This window comes from Planococcus citri, chromosome 1, assembly GCF_950023065.1.
Source record: "Planococcus citri chromosome 1, ihPlaCitr1.1, whole genome shotgun sequence".
Taxonomy (NCBI): Eukaryota; Metazoa; Arthropoda; class Insecta; order Hemiptera; family Pseudococcidae; genus Planococcus; species Planococcus citri.
The window spans coordinates 47,899,655-47,919,237 of record NC_088677.1 but is presented as its reverse complement, the minus strand read 5'-3'; the positions used below and the strand labels follow the sequence as shown (position 1 = coordinate 47,919,237).

Genomic DNA, 19,583 nt, shown 5'->3' with positions numbered 1-19,583 from the left:
CAAAAAGTATGAAAAATTATTTCCAAACAATTGAAAATTATATTACATTTTAAAACGTTGTAGAAATGTAGAAAACTCAAAAGTAAATGGGAAGGTAAATATTTGAATGGTTAGAAAGACAAAAAACGAAGAAATGCACAGAAAAAATGCTGAAGGTTGTTTTGAAAAGATCAAAAAAGGCTTAAAAGAAAAGAAAAAAAAATAATGTAAAGTAGGTATAGTGAAGAACTATCACAATTTGCTTCACCGTTCGCCCTCTCTTAAAATACAACTTATAGTGTGAAAATAATTATTTATCATTGCTGCAGAGTAAAATATTAACATCAATTAAATTTTTTTCAATTTTTCGCAAAAAAAACACAACTTTTTATTCATTAGAATCTCATTAAGAATTTGAGGTGTTTTTCCAGAATGATAAGAAATTACGTATTCAATAAGTACAGGGTATGGGTATGTACAATTTAATTGCGTAGAAATGCAAGAAGTTACAAAAATTGAGAAAGTCTTTATAAGTATGCCTAGTATTAAAATCCAATTTTGATCCAAAAATTTCATTTGGTGGATTTTCTTTTTTTTTCTACCTACTTACCTTTTTTACTATCAAATTACATATAAGGGAAGGGGATTGAAACCATTGGTTTCTAACCTAGCTGCCCACGCGATCGAAGCAACATACCTTACCTACCATAAAACCCTGGCTGAAAAAATGCTTCTGGAACTTTCTCTAACTTATTTCTAAAAATAGCGAATTTAATTAAATACTCGTACATCCGTTACATATTGACTCTTTATTTCATCATTAAAAGCATTTTATCGAAGCGAATCCGTATACGAAATAAATGACATTTAATTTAAAATAAAATCATACAGCATTTTATCGATATAGTAATCTACACGCATCAATTAGATAACCTAGCTTTTTTTATCGACGAGAAAAATCAACGAAATTATCGCACAGGCATCACTACTAAAAATACTCTTTGGAAGAGTCTATAATATCTCGCTTCAGTTCATAAACGTAAAATTCTTTTTAAAGAATGAAAAAAAGAAGACCGGAAAACTGCGATAAACACACCATACAATATACATGCATTATTCAAATAAATGCAGATTCATCCTTCGATTCCCAACGGATTGCATTTATCTATAATACGTCAATGATGCTCGCATAATACGCGTATCTAATTTCATTGTGGAATTTTTTTTCACTTACTTATTTGTAATCGAATCAAAAAAGATCTAAGCAAATGTATACTCGCGAGATCATCATTTTTCATCAGTTACAATTCACCAATTAATAATGCCGGCTAGACCGATTAAAAATACGTTAAAATCTGTTACACAAAGATACGATAATTTACTCGTACATTATTCATGAAGCTGCGCTAAATTTTACTTTCTTTCAATTAAAAAGAAGAATGAATGAAAAAAAAAAAAAAAAAAAAAAAAAGAGGCATTTGTATAATATTATAATTAATTACGCCTGCTGCCGCCATGATGTAATGATATGTTGGAAAAATTCGATCATTTATTTACCCGAAATGATAAAAATAATTACCATTCGCTGTCAAAATCTTTAGAGTACCTATTACCAATTCATCCGCATATATTACATAAGCTCGATTTAATAATTTATTCATAAGAAGGATGAATTTTGAGAAAATTTTAACAATGTACAATTACTTGGAAGCATTTTCAAACAACGATGGCGAATTATTTTTTCACTCGTGTGTTTGTTTCACAGTACAGAGAGAAGGTATTTTGCTACTAGATATAAAGTAGGTACCTACCTACTACTGGGTATTATTCGTATAATGTATAATATTCTAATGCAAACGACGACGACATTTTAAGAACGATACGTGTGTAATAAAAATTTTCACGTAGTATAAAATATTTTACCAAGCGTAAAATCGTAAAAAGATAAATCGAGTTGACATTTTTGGCTTTTTTTATATTTTTACAGAACGAATATCAAGAATGGTAGTACAGACGAGCGCTAGCGAAAACGTGATATTAAACAGTCTAATTGGTGTCATTTTGATTATCGCAACGATCAGTAATTCCTTATTGTTATTGGTATTCCATCGTAGACCCGGATTACGAACGATTTCCAATAGGTGAGTTTAATAATAAGCACTTTATCGTATATGTAAAGAGCAATGTACGTCTATCTATCTACAACATATGACTGCACGCAGCTATAGGTAAAGGTATAGAGCAGGTACAGAGAGGGCAACGTTTCTCGAATAATTTATCGATTCTATGACCTTCCGAGGTAGTAGTTTCATTTTTTTTCTAATTGTTTACGTATTTCGGCGCCAATCGTGGAAATTTTTTTTAGACCTTTTCAGCCCAATAAATATGAGAAAAAAATAGCTCGATCACCTACTGCGACTGAAACCATACGCTTTTCATCGTAGCATATTACGATTTTAATCCACGTGCACGTCTTCTCGAAGGATTGAAAATATCCTCTAAGTGAAAAGAAAGCGAAAAGAGAGGGGAAAAAACTCATCCTAAACGAATGTGGTACTGTTTTTCGGTTATCACGTGTACATTTGGCTGTATGTTTAAAGGCAATTCGTCGACGAAGTGAAAAAACAACTTGTCTAAAAATTTTCTCAACTGTCTGAAAAATAAACGAAAAATACTCATCGTAATCTACGTCTGGAAGTGAATTATGCCCGGTGTAGGTACGAATATTTTCGCCACTACGAGTAAGTGTAAGTGCTATGCTCAAGTGACTCGTTGACGAGTCGCCGCTCCGATACTTTTTATAACTCGAGAGTTGAAAGTGTTTTCGTATACGTCAACTCGCGGTGAATATTGTATTTTTCAAATGGCAATGGCTATACATGTGACCACTAAATAGGGTGCTTTAATTGTTCGATTACCTCTCAATTTCACGCATAGTTCGAGTACACTCGGTACACTCTTGAGTATCGAGTAAAACAATACATTACACTCGTAGCCAACTTGTTAGAAAGGTGAATGCTACTCTTGAGTTAGTCGTGCTTCGAGTAAATTGAATGGAAGTAATTTTTTGCCATTTAAACCGAACCTCGAAGCATAGATTCGTTTTATGATCTTGTATCGAAAAAGCAACTATTGTTTTAGAACACGAAAAGTTTTCATTTTAGAGGGAAATTTTTCTCATCTGAAAATATTCGAAAGTAAACCCGGCCAAGATAAACAACGTGTCAACAAACTTTGTAACGATGTTCTCCGGCGTATCTTCCATCCCTTATCCTGCTTATTATACATATACAATAATGGAGTGTGAAGTAACATGATCTTGAGTTCGACCCCGAAAAATCCGTCGATTTAATCAAAATAAAATACGAAAAAAGCTCTATAATAGGCAGAATGAAGGTTCCATAAGAGCCGAATTCTTGATTTTGGAATTATATAATTTAGGTACTCGTATAATCTCGACTAGTTTTTCAAATTATCCAACTCTATGTTGAACCAACGGCTGGTGAGAAAATATGATTGCTCGAGCCATTGTATCCACGAAACCCTGACCTCAACAGTTCGACTGACCGTCACCTAAAACATCCTGTTTTAATGTTTTGTTTGGTAAGGGGCATTACCCTCATGCACCTTTCTCAACTTTATCCTCGCCATCTGCTTCGAATTTGTATTTTACGATCCCAACTGACGAGACTGACTCTCAGAATTCAGCTTCATTCAGCTACCTTCACTGACTTCATATTGTTGTTGCAACTTGATGACGTCAAAAGGTCGAGCCTTCAAAAGACAGATTATGTACAAATCATTTTCAAAGCCTTTAATATGGTCTTCCTACGCCGAGGCCAATATGTCAGTGACAAGTCACAATAAAAGCACAGTTACGTGCATAGGGCTAATTTCTCGGTCTCATATTCTATTTCATTACTCTCCCAGATAACGAATAAACTAAACAATGTACTTAGGTAGATGTACTCGTATGTGCTAAAAATCCAACCTTTCAAAAGACTATTAAAATTAACGTTTCAAAAATATTAAAAAGTCGTCGCCTTTCAAATTTTTCAAATTGAATTTGCCACGATGATACGTATACTTAGTCATAATTCTATGCAAAAAATCCGGTTTAAAATACCTAATCCTTTTTTAAAAAATGACAACTTTCAAACCATAAATAAAAGTTGCTCAGACGATTCGAAAAATTTCGTTGTTTTCGTCGACGATTTTTATAATCTCAGACGTTTCTTTAGGTTTTACTTTCAGTTTGATTTAATACAATAGGGAGTTGGTACTCGGATAACATCTGTATCATGGTTGGGAAGATTTGTAGTTAGTTTTTATGTAAGATTCTTTTCGTCGACTAGTTGGTATTAATTAACAATGGAGTCGGACCAAGTCGGAAAAAGCTTTATTTGAATTTATGCGTGGTAACAAAGTGCAAAGTAAACCATTACTTTATCCTTTTGAAACAAAACGTGTTTCAACAGATAATCCCTGCGAGAGACGCAAAGGTAATACGAAAGGGAAAAAAATACACACAACTCAGCCATTAATTAAAGAAGCAAACAAAAAAGATGGAAAGAGAAAAACAGAAAGAAACGCATACGCTAGCGAAAAACACCATTAACCGATTTTTCCAACAACACCTTACGCAAAAATTCACTTCGCGTGGCATCGGTTGTGAGACTTCATTAACCGAGTCGTATTCCACTGGATGCCCTAGTTATAAACATAAATTCAACCAACCACGTGGGAAATTTCAATATTTAAACCGAATTATAATTTGAATTCGCCAAGTTTTACCAAAGAGGCATTTCAAACCTGAAAGCTCATTCAAACATGTGCGATACGAAGCTTCAAAATTTATACTCGGTTACGAACAATTGGAAATTTCCCTAGTTTTAGTCAAATTCTCTCGAAACTTGTCGGAGAATACAGCATAGATTTAGGAAATATCTTTTAATTAGGTACTCGTTCGAAGCGGTATGGGCCTATGCAACAATCAAATCTGGCTAATTTGTCTGACTACCGAGTACGGTAGGTAATTAAGAATTTTCCATCGGCTGTATCCAATCCATCCATCTGTCTAGATTTTTCTACGCTCCGCTCGTATTATCAATGCTCATCTTAATTGCGGGGAAATTTGAATAGGCCCTTGGTAATGAAAATTTGCCATGTCTTAATTTTATGACACGTTTCAGACACAATGGTGAACGTTTCCACATCGATGTTACAAGAAAAGGTTAATCGGTCAAATTAACCATAATGGTTGATTAATTTCTAATATGATTTAAAGCATTCTTCATTCCGTTTGTGAGAACACGTGTAGTCCTTGAATGATATCAGGTACCTACAGCTACTTAGGTGCTATATCTACGGTTTCCTTTATGACGAAATGGTTGGCCGTTTGAGCGATGAAAAATTTTGGCAGAATTATTTATTCGGACATTTTTTGGTCGATCATTTTATATTTGCAGCATATTCGAAACCTTTTGCCTTATAATTTATTAAAGCAAAGGTACGAACACTTCACACAATAAAATAGGGATCAACAAATGTATCAAACAAATGAGCTCATTCGTGAGAAAGAGACAGCCTGAGTGATGAGAAATGGTAAAAATGAACTAATAATTATGATAACCTTTTCACAAGCAGAGAATCTTTAAAACTACAGTTATTATAGTTTTTTCATGATTTTCTGAAGAAACTAAAATCACGAGATGTTTTGTTCTTTAAATTTTTTAAAATGATTCTGTAATAATTCGAAAATGAATTGATCGACTGAATCAAGTTTTTGAAACTGATCGACTGGACAAAATACATACGTAAACAAGATTAAACAAGATAAATTCTCACAGATCCACATTGAATTTTAAAGAGGGTCGTCAGTTAGGTTTTCAGAGCCTCAGAGGTACTGACGTGAGTTCAAATATGTACTTACGTAGGCCTACTCATTTTTGGATGATACCCTCGACTAGCTCTACATCTATTTCCGCTCAATTTTGAGAACGATTATAAATAAGAGCAGGAAAAATATAGAGTAACGTGTTGATACTATCTAGAGGTCACTAAAGGTTCCCAAATATTTTCAATTCGAAGGAAAAAAAAATGAAATTTTTCATATTTTTAAAGCACTTTAGAGATAAATAGGCTAATAAAGCAAACGTCATTCAAATTATTATTTTTTTAAATTTAATTTTTCACGCGGGTTATTTCAAAAAGTAGTAAAAGGTCAAAAGATTACATCTTGAGGATTAACATAATATTGTATAATGAGGGGAGGGGGTTCAGGGTCAACTTTATGACCTGAACTTATCGTTCCACATTTTTTTCTAAATTTCTTCCTTGATAAACTTTTCTCTCGAAAAAAGTAAAATCTGCGAAAATGAGGTAACTAAGTATGCAAGTATGCAAGAGACACCTTGTTTGTAAATAAAAAATTACGCGTTTTTTTTTCAACACAATTATTATCGTGAGTTATCCAATTACCAGCCGAGTTACCTACGTAACAGCCATCAAATTCAACGATTCGTTAACCTTGCGTATACGAAAAGAGATAAATGAAAAAATTAAGTATATTAATTATAAATCGTATACGAATAGGCTACGTACGTACGTAGTACCTATGTGTTTACTCAAAACACCTGTAATCTCCTCAAATTGGATATCTATGAAAAAAAATTTTACTCGCTCGTGTCCGAAATGTTGATCGATTACATACTCGTATGTTAATCTGGTTATATAATACAAATGGTAACGCGAGCCTCGGTAATCTTTCGAGTAATTTCTTTGCCATACATGAGGTTTTATCAAATACTCGGGTTTGTCAAATTGACGCGAGTATGTTTTTTTTCACTCTCTGTCTCTCTCTTTTGTACACATTAAATTTAAAAAGCTCTCTTGTATCAACATACTAAATACCTCGCGTATTAACCAAGCATAGATAAGCTCGAATAAGGTGGGGATTATTAGTTCGATTATCGGTTCATTCTAGATATTCTGTTCAAATAATAAATTCTGTGTGTAAAATGATGTAACAAATGTATAATTTTATACACTTAAATCCTACATATAATGTACCTATTGGCGTCCTGTGAACGGTACCTAATGTTCCACACATGGGAAATAGATTTATGCATAGTAGCATAGTTAGGTAGGTGTTGGTTAACTCGAGTGAGATTTCCAACTACGAATATAAAGGTAATAAGATACTTTGGCGCACAGTATTGTAACACTGATTACTTGAAAATGTCATCGAATTAATTTATATTTTCGTGGCAGTATATGTAGTAGGTACTTGAAGTTAAGCCGAATTTCAAAGGCTTCGTAAGCATTTCAAAGCATACATATCGAACATATATACTGCAGAGATAGTATAATGTAAGATTAAACACAGCACAAGACCGTTCCGCCCTACACCTCTTGCTCGACATTATCTGAACCCAGGCCAAACTTACATAGAGGTACCGTACGGTTACGGTGCACTTGAAAATTCGCTTTCGTCGGCCATTGAATTCTTTTGTCTTCATTGGTGACGTCTACAATGTACCTACCTACTACATAGCAGAATTACTTCACGTCATCACAATAGACGGAAGTGCGAGTCATTATTTAATTTTATGAGCGCACCGAACCTGGATAATATTTGTGATGCTCGATTCAAGAAAATCGTCAGTTTCGAATCATATGTTTGTCGGTGAAAAACGATCTTCTGTGACGTAAAACGTTCCGACATCATAACTCGACTCGAGTTTTTTTTTAATACTAATGAGGTCGGTCTCCGGTTCATTCATATTTTCGCTTTCGTTTAACCAGCCAAGTTTTGCATCAAACCTTCGTTGGATTTTTTTTTAAAATTTTGACACTTTTACGACAACTTTCATGCAACGATGGCCAATTAAACCCTCTTTTTTCACTTCAACTTTCCGGCCGGTGACGAATGCAAATTGAAAAAGTTTATGGTTTCGAGTTACCTACCTATAGACTTCCAATTTCAAGTTTGCACGTTTCGATCATTTCTACGAATTCCAGCCGATACCTAGCTCGTTTTAAATAGAAGAGATGAACTTGGTCGACGACGACGGCATACAGTAGCTCTAGGTAGGTAAAACTCGTAGGTATACATTGGTCGACCAAAATAGCATTGTTCATTGTTTGCGAATTGTTTCGCATTCGCATTAAGGTCTCGTGTATAGCAAAAACCGATCAATTTAATCGGTTTATCAATAGCGAGGATGTGTCGTTCTCGTTGTGTGTGCATTAATGAAAGAGAGAGAGAGAGAGAAAAAAAAGAAAAAATAGAATCGTTCACCTAAAAGCGATATTTTCAAGGTCTCGGTTAACCTTTTCCGCAATCTGCATACACCTTTTATAACAACCAGTTTCATTCAATCAAACCCATAAGCGAACATTTCTATTCTATGTATCGCTAACTTACTTACGTAACTTGGATAATTAATCTGCCACATTATCTAAAAAAAAGCGCTGAAAAATTAATGAGAGTTTTTTTTGGCACGTTGGATGATTAACACGCGATTTTAAATGACTCGTGAGATGAACATAAAAACTGAGCATTTTTCTTGTACTTCAAATGGCGTTGAAAGTAACATGAAAATGGTGCAATTCGTAATTTTTCATACGCCTATGGAATTTTTTCTCTTAGATTAAGAACATAACTTTTTACTTAGTGCAAGAATAAAGAAAGGAAAAAAAAAACGAGAAAGTTTTCATGTTTGAGTTAAAAATATCTTGGAAAATGTTATAAAGCTCATTAAAAAATTCACAACCTAAACAAAAGAAGGTATGTAAATTCAATTTGATCATAATTGATCATTTTAACTCATTGATTGGTTCATTATATCAAACATTTGAGGCCTTCAAATCATTCAACGAGTTTGCACTTTTATGTTGTGTAATTTATCGTACCTTTTTTTTCAACTTTAAAAACCATTTTTTTTTGTTTTTTCTCCTCTTTCAACAAATTGTTAATTTTTTGCGATCAAAAATGGCGCAATATTTGAATTACCTATAAAATATATCATAAAAAATTTCTTTTTTAAATATCCAATCATTTTTCGATCACGTATGATTTATAACACGAATTACATCGATGAAATCACATTAAAGCGATAAAATCGTATCACTGTCGCCGAAAAATCACGTGTTTACCTTGATTATATTGCTCAAGATTAAACGTTTAGTTGATATCTCCACCTCTAAGGACAAACCAGTCGAGAATTTCGTTAAAATTATCATTACTTTTCCCCCTTCGAATAGGCAAAAATGATTTAATTTAATTGGAAACACGTGGTAAAAGTGAATTTACTGTAGGTATACATAGTGTAGGCATATTTTCACGACTCGCGCCTGTTTCGTTACGAACTGGTGCTATTAAAAAAAAAATGAGATTCTTTACGAATATTTCAAAACATCGAGTGTATGTATGGATTCGTTTTTTTTTCTTCATCATTTCTATAGTTTGAAGAAATGCAAATTTTAAGATATTAAGGGCGCAGGGACTGCAGGGTGTACCGAAATGGAAAAAAAATGGATGGACTTAGCTCTCGAAAATACAGAACTACGCAATATTTAAACTAATATCCTTCTTCATTTTCAGCATCATTACTGATTAACCTCCTCACTTTTTCCTTCATCCTAAGAAACGGTCCATTCAAGCTTAAAGTCTGAACATCCCTATCCTAAAAAATTCCTTTACCATAGATTCATGACTCTTTTCTGATCGAATATGATCGTTATCACTCGAAACAAAATAATAGCACCTTGAATTAGACAATGCAGTATTTCTCAGTTCAATGATCTTGAAACAGTGACAAAACATGGCCACGCTTACCTTTTCATTTTATGCGAAAGTTGTCAACGTCATGATCCTCAAAATTCATTACATTCCTCTCACAGTGAATTGAAACATAATAAGAACATAGGTACCCTTCCCAAGTTCAGTTTCCAGCAAAGTCATCGATTATTTTGCCATTTCACTAAGTGATCCAAAATTCCTAACAACCTCATCTGGCTTCTCGAAGGCCTTGCGGCAAACCTTATCGATAAATTGTGAACAGAAATAAACACAGGCGCGATTTGGTTTCTTTAAAATCAAGAAAACCGTTGATTCGAATCGAGTCGTTAAAATCATTACGTAATTTCGAAGGCACGCGGTAACAGTGATAATTACAGTTCTTAATTAAGCTTCGTTATGTGTTGTATGTGGAAGAGAGTCGGAATTTCATCTACGAATAGGTTGAAAGTTGATTTAAACGTGAGACGATTAGCGTTAGTGACTTATGAGTTATGACTGTGTAAAAATAGTGATCTGTTCGAATAGGAATTCGAAATATAAAAAACTATAGGTGCCGAATAAATGACACCCGTCATGCGTTTCTTACGTATAAGATTAGGTACTGGCCGGTTTAAAATTTTAAAAGGTTATACAGATAAGCCATAATTAGAACACCTGCATATATATTTTACAAATTAATTATCTAATTTTTTTGAGGTAGAATTGGGAGAAAGCAATTTGAGTGAAATACATAGGTATACAAATTTAAGATCTTATATGTAACTACAGCCTCATAAACTCGTGTAAATTTCAATGTTCCGGGTCAAATGGGAGAAGCAGCGTAGTAGTCAAAAGACTACACTACACTACACTACTACACTACACATACCTAGGTACCTACCTGAGCGAAAAACAAAAACAACTACCTACTTTGCCTTATATCTCAACAACCCTAAGGGAAAAAATCTAAATTATTATCAAGATCTTAAAAAATTTCAAAAAGTGAAGCGCTATATTCATCGTTATCAATCTGAAAGTACTCATGCAGGTGGTCAAAATTTGACCTTTTTTTCGATTTGATCAGTCTGAATCTCTCACTGTATATGACCCGCTCTGACAAAATTTCAAGAAATGTTTTTTTTTTTTTCAAAAATCTGATCTTTTAACCCTTAAAATTTATTCTAAACGTCATTATTTCGGAAACTTTTTTTCGTCGAAATGGTCGGTTTTGTCGGAGTGGGTCACATAAGTGTTCTGAACGGCTGAAACACGGTCAAACCACCAAAAATTAAGAATTATTGACGTTTCTGAGAGTACAGACTACAGAGTTGATCCTGAGTTTGAATATCCTATAATTTTTTGAATACCTCTCCTTACTTCCCTTGACACCCTCCCCCTACTACACACATAATTATGTATTCGTGTCTTTCGAATGAGTACCATCATTCCTCTCACAATTTTTAACGATTCAACGATCCGCAAGAACGTTAATTTTATTTGGAAAATCCCGCTAAAAAAATTTCACAAATATGTACTTGAAGTTGTAAAGTTACTCAATGAAAAACTAATTGTTATTTTCCTTGGCCGTTGTCGTCAGATCGGTGCAAATTTACATAAAATTATAAAATTTTATAACGAATATAAAACATTTAACGATTTCCGGCGTGGCGTGTGGCTGAATACGATTGCGGCGCCTCAATAAAGCCTAGTACTTTAGTTTAAGGTATACCTAATACTTATTAAAAGTTTTGTGTACGTATTTGTAAGCTATTAAAATCAAAAAATTGCGGCAATACGAAATATCTAAAAAAAAAAATGTGTATTTTTGTGTTGTTTCAGATTCGTAATTAACTTATTAATAACCAACTTGATAACTTGTTGGATACTGCTGCCCTTATTGTTGCTCGACAACGTTTGGAGGAAGATCGCCGGAGGCGCCGAGTTCGCGGCTTGTAATTACGTTCCAATATGTGCCATCAAGGAGGGTATCGCTATTGCCTTATGTACTGCGACGGTACTGTCGGTGTTGATGATAGGTATCGATCAGTATTTCGCGGTCATAGATCCGTTACGGTATCACTCGTTGATCAACGCCACCACGTCAGTTATAATGATGGCTGTTTCGTGGACGATTTCGGTGTTATTCGGCGTTTTAGGCAGCTTGAGTGTTAACGAGAAAAGCACGTGGTTAACTTGCTCGTCTTTTGAACAATTCGGTGGCTTCGACTTTCTGCCAAACGCTTACAAGATGGCATTTCCTGTAGTATTCGTGGTTCTGGTATTTGTTGTGCCTTTCGTGGCTGTTTGCTGGATCTACATGAGTATCTGTTCGGCGGCCCACGAAAACAATCAACGCACCAAACGTAACGGATCAGCTAGCAATTGCGTCGCGGAACAGGCGCCGCTAGATTATACGATCGTCAGCACGATACACGAATCAGTCGAGTTCGATCCAAACGATAAGAAATTTGCCAACGTCGAGTTGCCCAGGCCGTTACATCATTCGTCTACCAAGAGCAGCCTCAAGAGTACATCTAGCTCGATTGTGAACTCATTACGGCATCGTATATCCAACGCTAGCATGTTCCGGTATCGCGAAGAAACCAGAGCGGCCAGAATCTCGGCTTTGGTCATCGTGATGGCGTTATTTTGTTGGCTTCCGTTTACGCTGATGATACTCATTCATTCTCCGTTACTGGGCAAAATCATGTTGCCGCATTTCGTCAAACAGCTAGGTATCCTGTCACTGTCGTCGAACGCTGTCGTCTCGCCGTTCATATTCGCCCACCGTAATCGACGCATCCATCGAGAACTCTGTAAGTTATTTCGTATCTCAAAACGTCGAACCAGTTTTTACGATAACTTGAACGCCGTGCGACGCAGCAAATCCATGAAAAAACGTCCCATCTACAATAATCCGGAACTGGCCAAAAAGAACACCGATTTACTCATCTCGTTGACCGGCAACGAAATCGAGTGCGTACCAGCTAACAAAAGTCCAGCGTTTTTTCAAAAAGCCGTTTCTATTTTGAGCAAGGTGTGGAGCGTGACTAAAATAGAAACGGGAAATCAGACAGCATTGCACCTACCGGAAATCGCCTTGGAAACAGATACTAGTCGAAGTTCCTTTTCCAGTAATGCTAGCAGCGGGTCTAATCATCGTTCGACGTCGGCCGCCTCAATAAGCGATATCGTCGAAGAAATCTAGTCATTTTGCCAACGTGGTACTTTTTATAGAAACTTCTTCTATTGTACTGTACGCGTCTCTTATTCTTTCTCTGTCTCTCTCTCTTGGTCACGATGATATCGTCTCCTCCGCAGCGACAGACGAACGCCTAGTTCGCGCTCTTACAGCCAAAGGATCGAGTTTGAGATGGATGTGTACTTCAGGCAAATTCGCCTGTAAGAATACGAGTGAGTGTTATGGATTTTATTGCTGACTGTACAGCTGAAGCTTTCAAGTCGAGGAGATCAAGCAGCGTGTAGTACGTTGCCGTAAAGGATGGTTGAATAATATACATACCTACTAAATGTACTCGTATTTAGTTGTTTCTTTCTGTGTATTACTCGGTGTACTGTAGGTACTCGTGTTGATGATGTTCGACGTGTGGTTTGTTTATTATTATTATTATTTTTTTTTTACTATTCGACTTACCTACTTTTTTTGTGATGAACGATGTCGATATATGTGTACGACTAATGCCCATTGTCAAGTTAGTTTTAGGTGGTTCTTATTTTTCAATTCTTAAAACTTTACTACATCTTATCCTGCTACTCCTAAAGTTGACGATTTTTATATAGGGAATAAATTATAGTAGTTTTGCTTTCCTCAGAAACAGAGGTCAAGTGATTCTAATCTGCTCCGTAGCAAACTATGAAAATTTTAATCGTTAAAAAAATTGAAAAATTTTGAGTGATGATTCGCATCAATTTCTATCTGGTTTCTTTTAACGGAGAGTGCTTTAAATAGTTTCAGAACATTCAATGAAAAATAAAGCGAGAACATCAAGGCGATTAATCAGTAAAAAAGGAAATATTTTTAAAGGTTGTTCTAGAACTGACGTGAGAGCCGAGAGGGACGTATAAATACTATAAAACAAATTTTACAAAACGAATTCATTTTTAAAAATAACTTCAAATTTCATCTAAAATCAATTACAAAGGAATGAATGGTGACGAGTGGAAGTAATGAGAAAATCTTCTTTTTCTCCTTCTTTCTCTCCCTTCGACTTCTTTTTTGTGAGAACACGCCAAAGTTCAAACCGTTTTCCTATTCAAGGAAATGAAACTGACAAGTTGTGAAAGAGTCTTTCATTTTTTTCAATCCTTTAATTTTAGGTGTCAACTTCCCACATGTCTTGTTGAAAAGAGTCAAAAATTTGCAGAACCATTTCTCCGTGAAGAAATAGAAAAATTTTAGAGAAAGATCTTGCATTTTAGAATTTTTTTTTTTCAATTTTAAGCATCTTTTTGTCATTTTTCTTTTCGCAATCAGAAAACAGAAATTTTGTAGCATTTTTTTTCTCCATAAATATTGTCAACTACTTAGGTGTAGAGAAGGGAGCAAAAAATAACCACCAGAATAAAAAGAACCACCACAATGTTAACACCTCCTGAATATTAATTGAATCGCCTGTTCTTTTTAACCTGTACTTTCTTACACATGATACGTATAGGTTGATAGGTAACCTACCTACCTAATTATTATGCTTCTTTAAAGATTCGGCAATTATGTGGACCAAAATTTATACATAACTACGTCATTCTAGTTACTTAATCGTTTTCTTCTTATTTCGTTGTTTCTTCTTCGTTTCCTCGTATTTAAAAACTCGACTACGCCGAATCATTCGAATATCTGCCAAGTATCGGGAACAGTTTATAAATAAAATTACCATCGTCGCGTAATGAGCGGAGAGTTCTCGAGATTCTAGTTTTTTTTTCTCTGTGATTTTAAACATATTATTCGTAAATGATATTTATAAAATACCTTTTTTCCTTTTTTTTTTGAACGAATCCTTTTAATTTAAGAATTTTTCTATGTTATATCAATCGTTTGAAAAAAGGAACCCTGTACTAAAAATACCTAAGCGTAAACTTTTCAATTCAGGAGGTTATATTATTTATTGTGGACCGATAATTTGATACCAAAGAGCAGAATTTTCCTATTTCATAATCCTATACTTCGATTCTGCTTATGTTTATATTATCGGCATCTTTAAGCTATGTACCTATTTTCATCTACCTATTATAATATTAGTTTCGTAAACTATATAGAGGAATTTTTCCAAGTCGAAATTTCAATTTTGATTGCGCTTGCGTGTGTCTATCTTCTAATCGCGATTTGAGTATTTTTTTTTTTTTTATTTCGGGAGTACCTAACCGTTTCGACTTTTCTGATAATTTTTCAACCGACCAAGTCTACACATCGCTATTTACAACGCAACTGTAACGATGATATTTTAACGAACATACCAACTCGGTAGGATACGAGAATACCAAATACAAGAAAACTTCCTTCAAACTCGATACGATCACATTTACAGCCTCAAAAATACAATAATACCGAGTAACGTTAACTCGAAATTTTTCCACAAATTGCATTTAACCGTAAAAAGATACGTCGGCGTCGGCGTCGTTGAATTTTTATTTATCAGATCAATTTTTTCACGTGCGTAAATTTTCCACAATGCTGTTCAAAGTTGTACCAATTTTTATACGAATAAGAATAATGTTTTAAATTATACGATTAGTAATATTTTATCAAAAATGACATTTTTATGCGCTTGAAAAATTGTTTCACAACGATCGTAACAAACAGTTGAATTTTGACATGGATACATTGTATGTACTTCATGCCGAAAAGTTGGCTTTATAGGTACGATAACAATCATCGGAAATAAAATTTAATTAATTTTTGAACCCACTCAAAATGCAATTAGGTACTACACGTTGTGACATTGAATTTGTACACAGGGGTTTCCCCTTTGATGAAAATTTTCTAGTAATTATGCATCAACGAGCTACCTATAATAGCAAGTCTACGAATATACGAGACGAGTAATTAACGAACAAGTAAATTACAACTAAAAAATTACAGAACTATTTCGTTCCTCTCACACAAATCAATATTCACAGTAAAAGAAACGTTTCCCAAGTTCATTTCGTCCACTTTTTTTGGGAATCATTGAAAATTTTAAATGCAACTATGACGTCGCGTAACGAATAAGTACATACAAGTATTATGAAACTGGGAAATTTACTCCTAAGTTATTAGGTTGATCAACTTTTTTGACACCGTTTGCTATAAACGATGACGGTAAAAACAGAACGAGTTCGAGTCTATTGGAAAACGTAGCAAAATTCTTACTTATACTTAACGAGTTCTCAAATGAATTTTTCTAGCATATTCTTTTTTGCCAAATTATGTTGCGATTCTATAATTATAATTAACTTAATACATATTTATATAGTAAACTAAAAGATGATCGATATTATAACGAAGCAATGAACCAAGCACAACAAAGGTCATAGTCCCTGGAAAAAAAGAAAACAAAAACAATACCTATAGGTACCTTATTGTATACCTAAGTTAATCATTATCGGTTTTGAAATATGTATATAACAACAAAATCATAATTTATACCTAATAGTTGACCTTTTTTTTTTTTTACCAACTGTAAAACTACCTTTGCTTTATTTTTCGTATGTGGAATCGAATGGAATCGAATCGCAGCTATGTATTTTGCGTCATTATTTATTTGGTGTAATCAAATATACCTACACTTTTTAACTTTTTTTTCCAAGTTCCTACTAATATTTTACATTTTAACATTACTTTTTTTGTAATGTATTTTTTTAATTTTTTGTTTTTATGTGTCGACGAATTTGTTTCGTATGTTTGTAAATGTGTAAACGAGTGCAAAAGTATGTGAAATTGTGAATGTGTTGTGTCGAAGTATTCTCTTTACTTATTCTTCTTTTTTTTATATGATTTTTTTTTCTTTTTATTTTAACTTTCAGTAGTACGCTCGTGCTATGAATATTGTGCCAATTCGTGAAAAAACTAAAACATCCTGCGTGTTTTATTTTAGATCAAAATTTTGTACCAATTGTTTCAAGTTATCATTCTTTGTGTTAGGTTTGATCTCATTTGTGATACCTATTATATATAAAAATAAATTATATATTTAGTACTTACTTATAGATTGTACGCTTAAAGATTACCTACCTACTTAATGTGTATGTTTTTAATATACGAATTCCAGAAAATAAAAAAACTCGTCTATTTTGTTCTCCTGTTTGCGAGTGACCCGTTTCACAAGAACGATACGCGATTTTTCATTAATGGTCGACGTTTTACGATTTCGAGTTAACTTTACGATTATGTTACTTGGCCAAACTCGCGTGTAAAAAAATGATATCAACGATGTTTTAAATTAATTATGGCGATGGTATCATAAGCGCGGGCTCAATCAACGCCGCAAATTACACAACGTATTGTTCAGTCGGCAACGAAAAAGAGAGCGAAAAAAATCATCGTAATAAAAAATCTCAAACGAAGAACTCGAGCTCAAAATGATTATTACTTGTAAGAGGCCATCGCATGGCGAAAAGCTTCAAACTATAACTAGCTCAAGGATTAATGCAATTGGCAATTTAAGTAGCTATAATCGACTTCCTATTATATGCGTAGGCGGTACGAAAAAAATAAGTTCTTTTTTTACAATTTCCCAAGAGCTTGCCGTACCTAACAAAATAAGGAAGCTTTATAGCTCAAAGGTTCAAATTTCCGTTCACACAGCTTATTAGTTGTAAATTTCCAAAATAATCTCACATATACAACATCTATGTATAACGTAGCGTAATAATGTCAATATTGAAATACGCGATGCGAGGACGCGACGCGACCGACACATCCTACGGAGAATTCAAATTCAATTCTACCTACTCTCGTATTCTACAAAGAAAAAGAAAAAGAAAAAACGAAAACTTGACGATTCGATTGCTGCGTATTTGATTATTCTTCATTCTTTTTCTTCTGAAAGTTGCTTCGAGTTGCATTTTAAACAAGTTGACAATTTGGAATGGAATATCTACCCTATAAAGCTACATAGGAGGATGGGAACGAAAGAATTGCCTCGATGGTCAAGTAAGTATTTTGTTTTATTTACTCCTATCTTCAGAAAAATATATTTCATGTTTCAAACTCATCGCACAGACTGCAATAATTCTTTCACGGTATTCTCCTTTCCTCCTCTCCTCTCTTCGTGATTCTCTCTCCTCAAAACAAGTGTAGTTGGTAGCATCAGGAATATTTTGAAATTTGTAAGTTGAAAATTGAAGCTAAACTACTACATCTGATGACTGATGAGGTATAGATAGAATAAAACTATGTATAACTTATTTGCTAAAATTAGTTTTTCACCATATACATCTTTTAGCACCAAAGCCTATAATTTTCCATTTCGGACCTTGATGGTTGAGTACTGAGAAACGAATTTAGTACCTAGTTTTCCAGTGACGCTATAATGACTTATTGGACACCCATGAGGTGATAAAATCAGGCGACGCGGTAGCGTTGCCACCCCGCCCTCCCACGGTTTCAAACGCGTCATGAAACGCGTTACCGTAGGCGGCGCAACGCCAGACGGAGTTATATTCTCAAATCATTTCATAATGTTAGCCCAGAATTATAGACAGTGTACCCAGAATATTTCCAACGCAATTTTCTCAAAAACTATGCGTTTATTCAAAAAACGCATAGATACTTTTTTTCTTATTTTTCAAAGACCTTTCAGAATATATAAGAATAATTTTTGTACGATAAAAATTCGCAAAGTTTCAAGTAGCCATTTTTTTGTTATTTTGGCGAAATTGTTCTTCAACACTTACTCAAAGTTTGAAGGATTGGCCGAACCAATTTTGATGAAATTTGGAATACAGCTTCGATTTGTCAACCATTACTGACTAAAAGCAAAAGATTGTAAATTTTTTGAAAATTGACCCTGCACCCCCCCTTTTTGGGCCCCAAAAATTTTCAAAATTGACCCAAAATATCAAAAGGCACTTCTCCACCACAAACTTGATGTTCATGCAAAAATTGAGCTTTGTAGCCCAATTACATCAAGCTTGAGTGGAGTCTAAAGATGCTGAAAAATGACAAATTTTGAAAAAACGAGCAGCATATTTATCCAAAGTACAATCAAACCAAAGCTGGGATAGATGTACGTACATCAAAAGGCACATCTACGATGTTGAAAGTACATTTGAACAAAATTTCAGCGTGATTTGTGCCCTATTCGAAGCTGTAGCTTTGTCTAAAGAAACAGTAAATTAATAATACTAATTTTCGCCATTTTTGATTCTTTAGACAAAGCTACAGCTTCGAATACTGCACCAATAACGCTGAAATTTTGTTCAAATATACTCTGAACATGGTAAAAGTGCCTTTTACTAATTTCAAAGTAAACGGAGCTTTGGTTTTATGCGCAATAATCATTATTATTGTGCATAAAATGCTCAATATCAAAGTGACCGTTAACTTTGAAGCACAACACGTGTTGGCGGCGTTGTATGCAGTTGAAATGCGCTAAAACGTTGAACAGCCTAGTGGCTGAATGATTTAAGCTTCCGCTCGCCACGCAGTAGACTCGGGTTCAAACCCCATCAGAATCAAAATTTTTTTTCAATTTTTAATTTTGTAAGCTGATTTTTTCAATATGATTTTTATTTAACATGTTCAATTTTTAAAAATAAATTGTAAAAAAACGTTGTTTTTCACTTCCTAAAGTACAAATTTTCTTTTGCCCATTTTTTTTTT

At 34.2% G+C, this 19,583-nt stretch overlaps 1 protein-coding gene across 1 annotated transcript in view; it reads left to right on the top strand.

Moving 5' to 3' along the window:
* LOC135832389 (probable G-protein coupled receptor No18) overlaps positions 1-17,048 on the top strand; it is a 28,388-nt gene extending 11,340 nt beyond the window's left edge. Inside the window, exons 2-3 of the mRNA XM_065345607.1 lie at positions 1,967-2,120; positions 11,603-17,048. Coding sequence (XP_065201679.1) covers positions 1,981-2,120; positions 11,603-12,971 — 1,509 coding nt within the window. The 5' untranslated portion in view covers positions 1,967-1,980 and the 3' untranslated portion in view covers positions 12,972-17,048. The remainder of the gene's footprint in view (positions 1-1,966; positions 2,121-11,602) is intronic.
* The last annotated feature ends 2,535 nt before the right edge of the window (positions 17,049-19,583 follow it).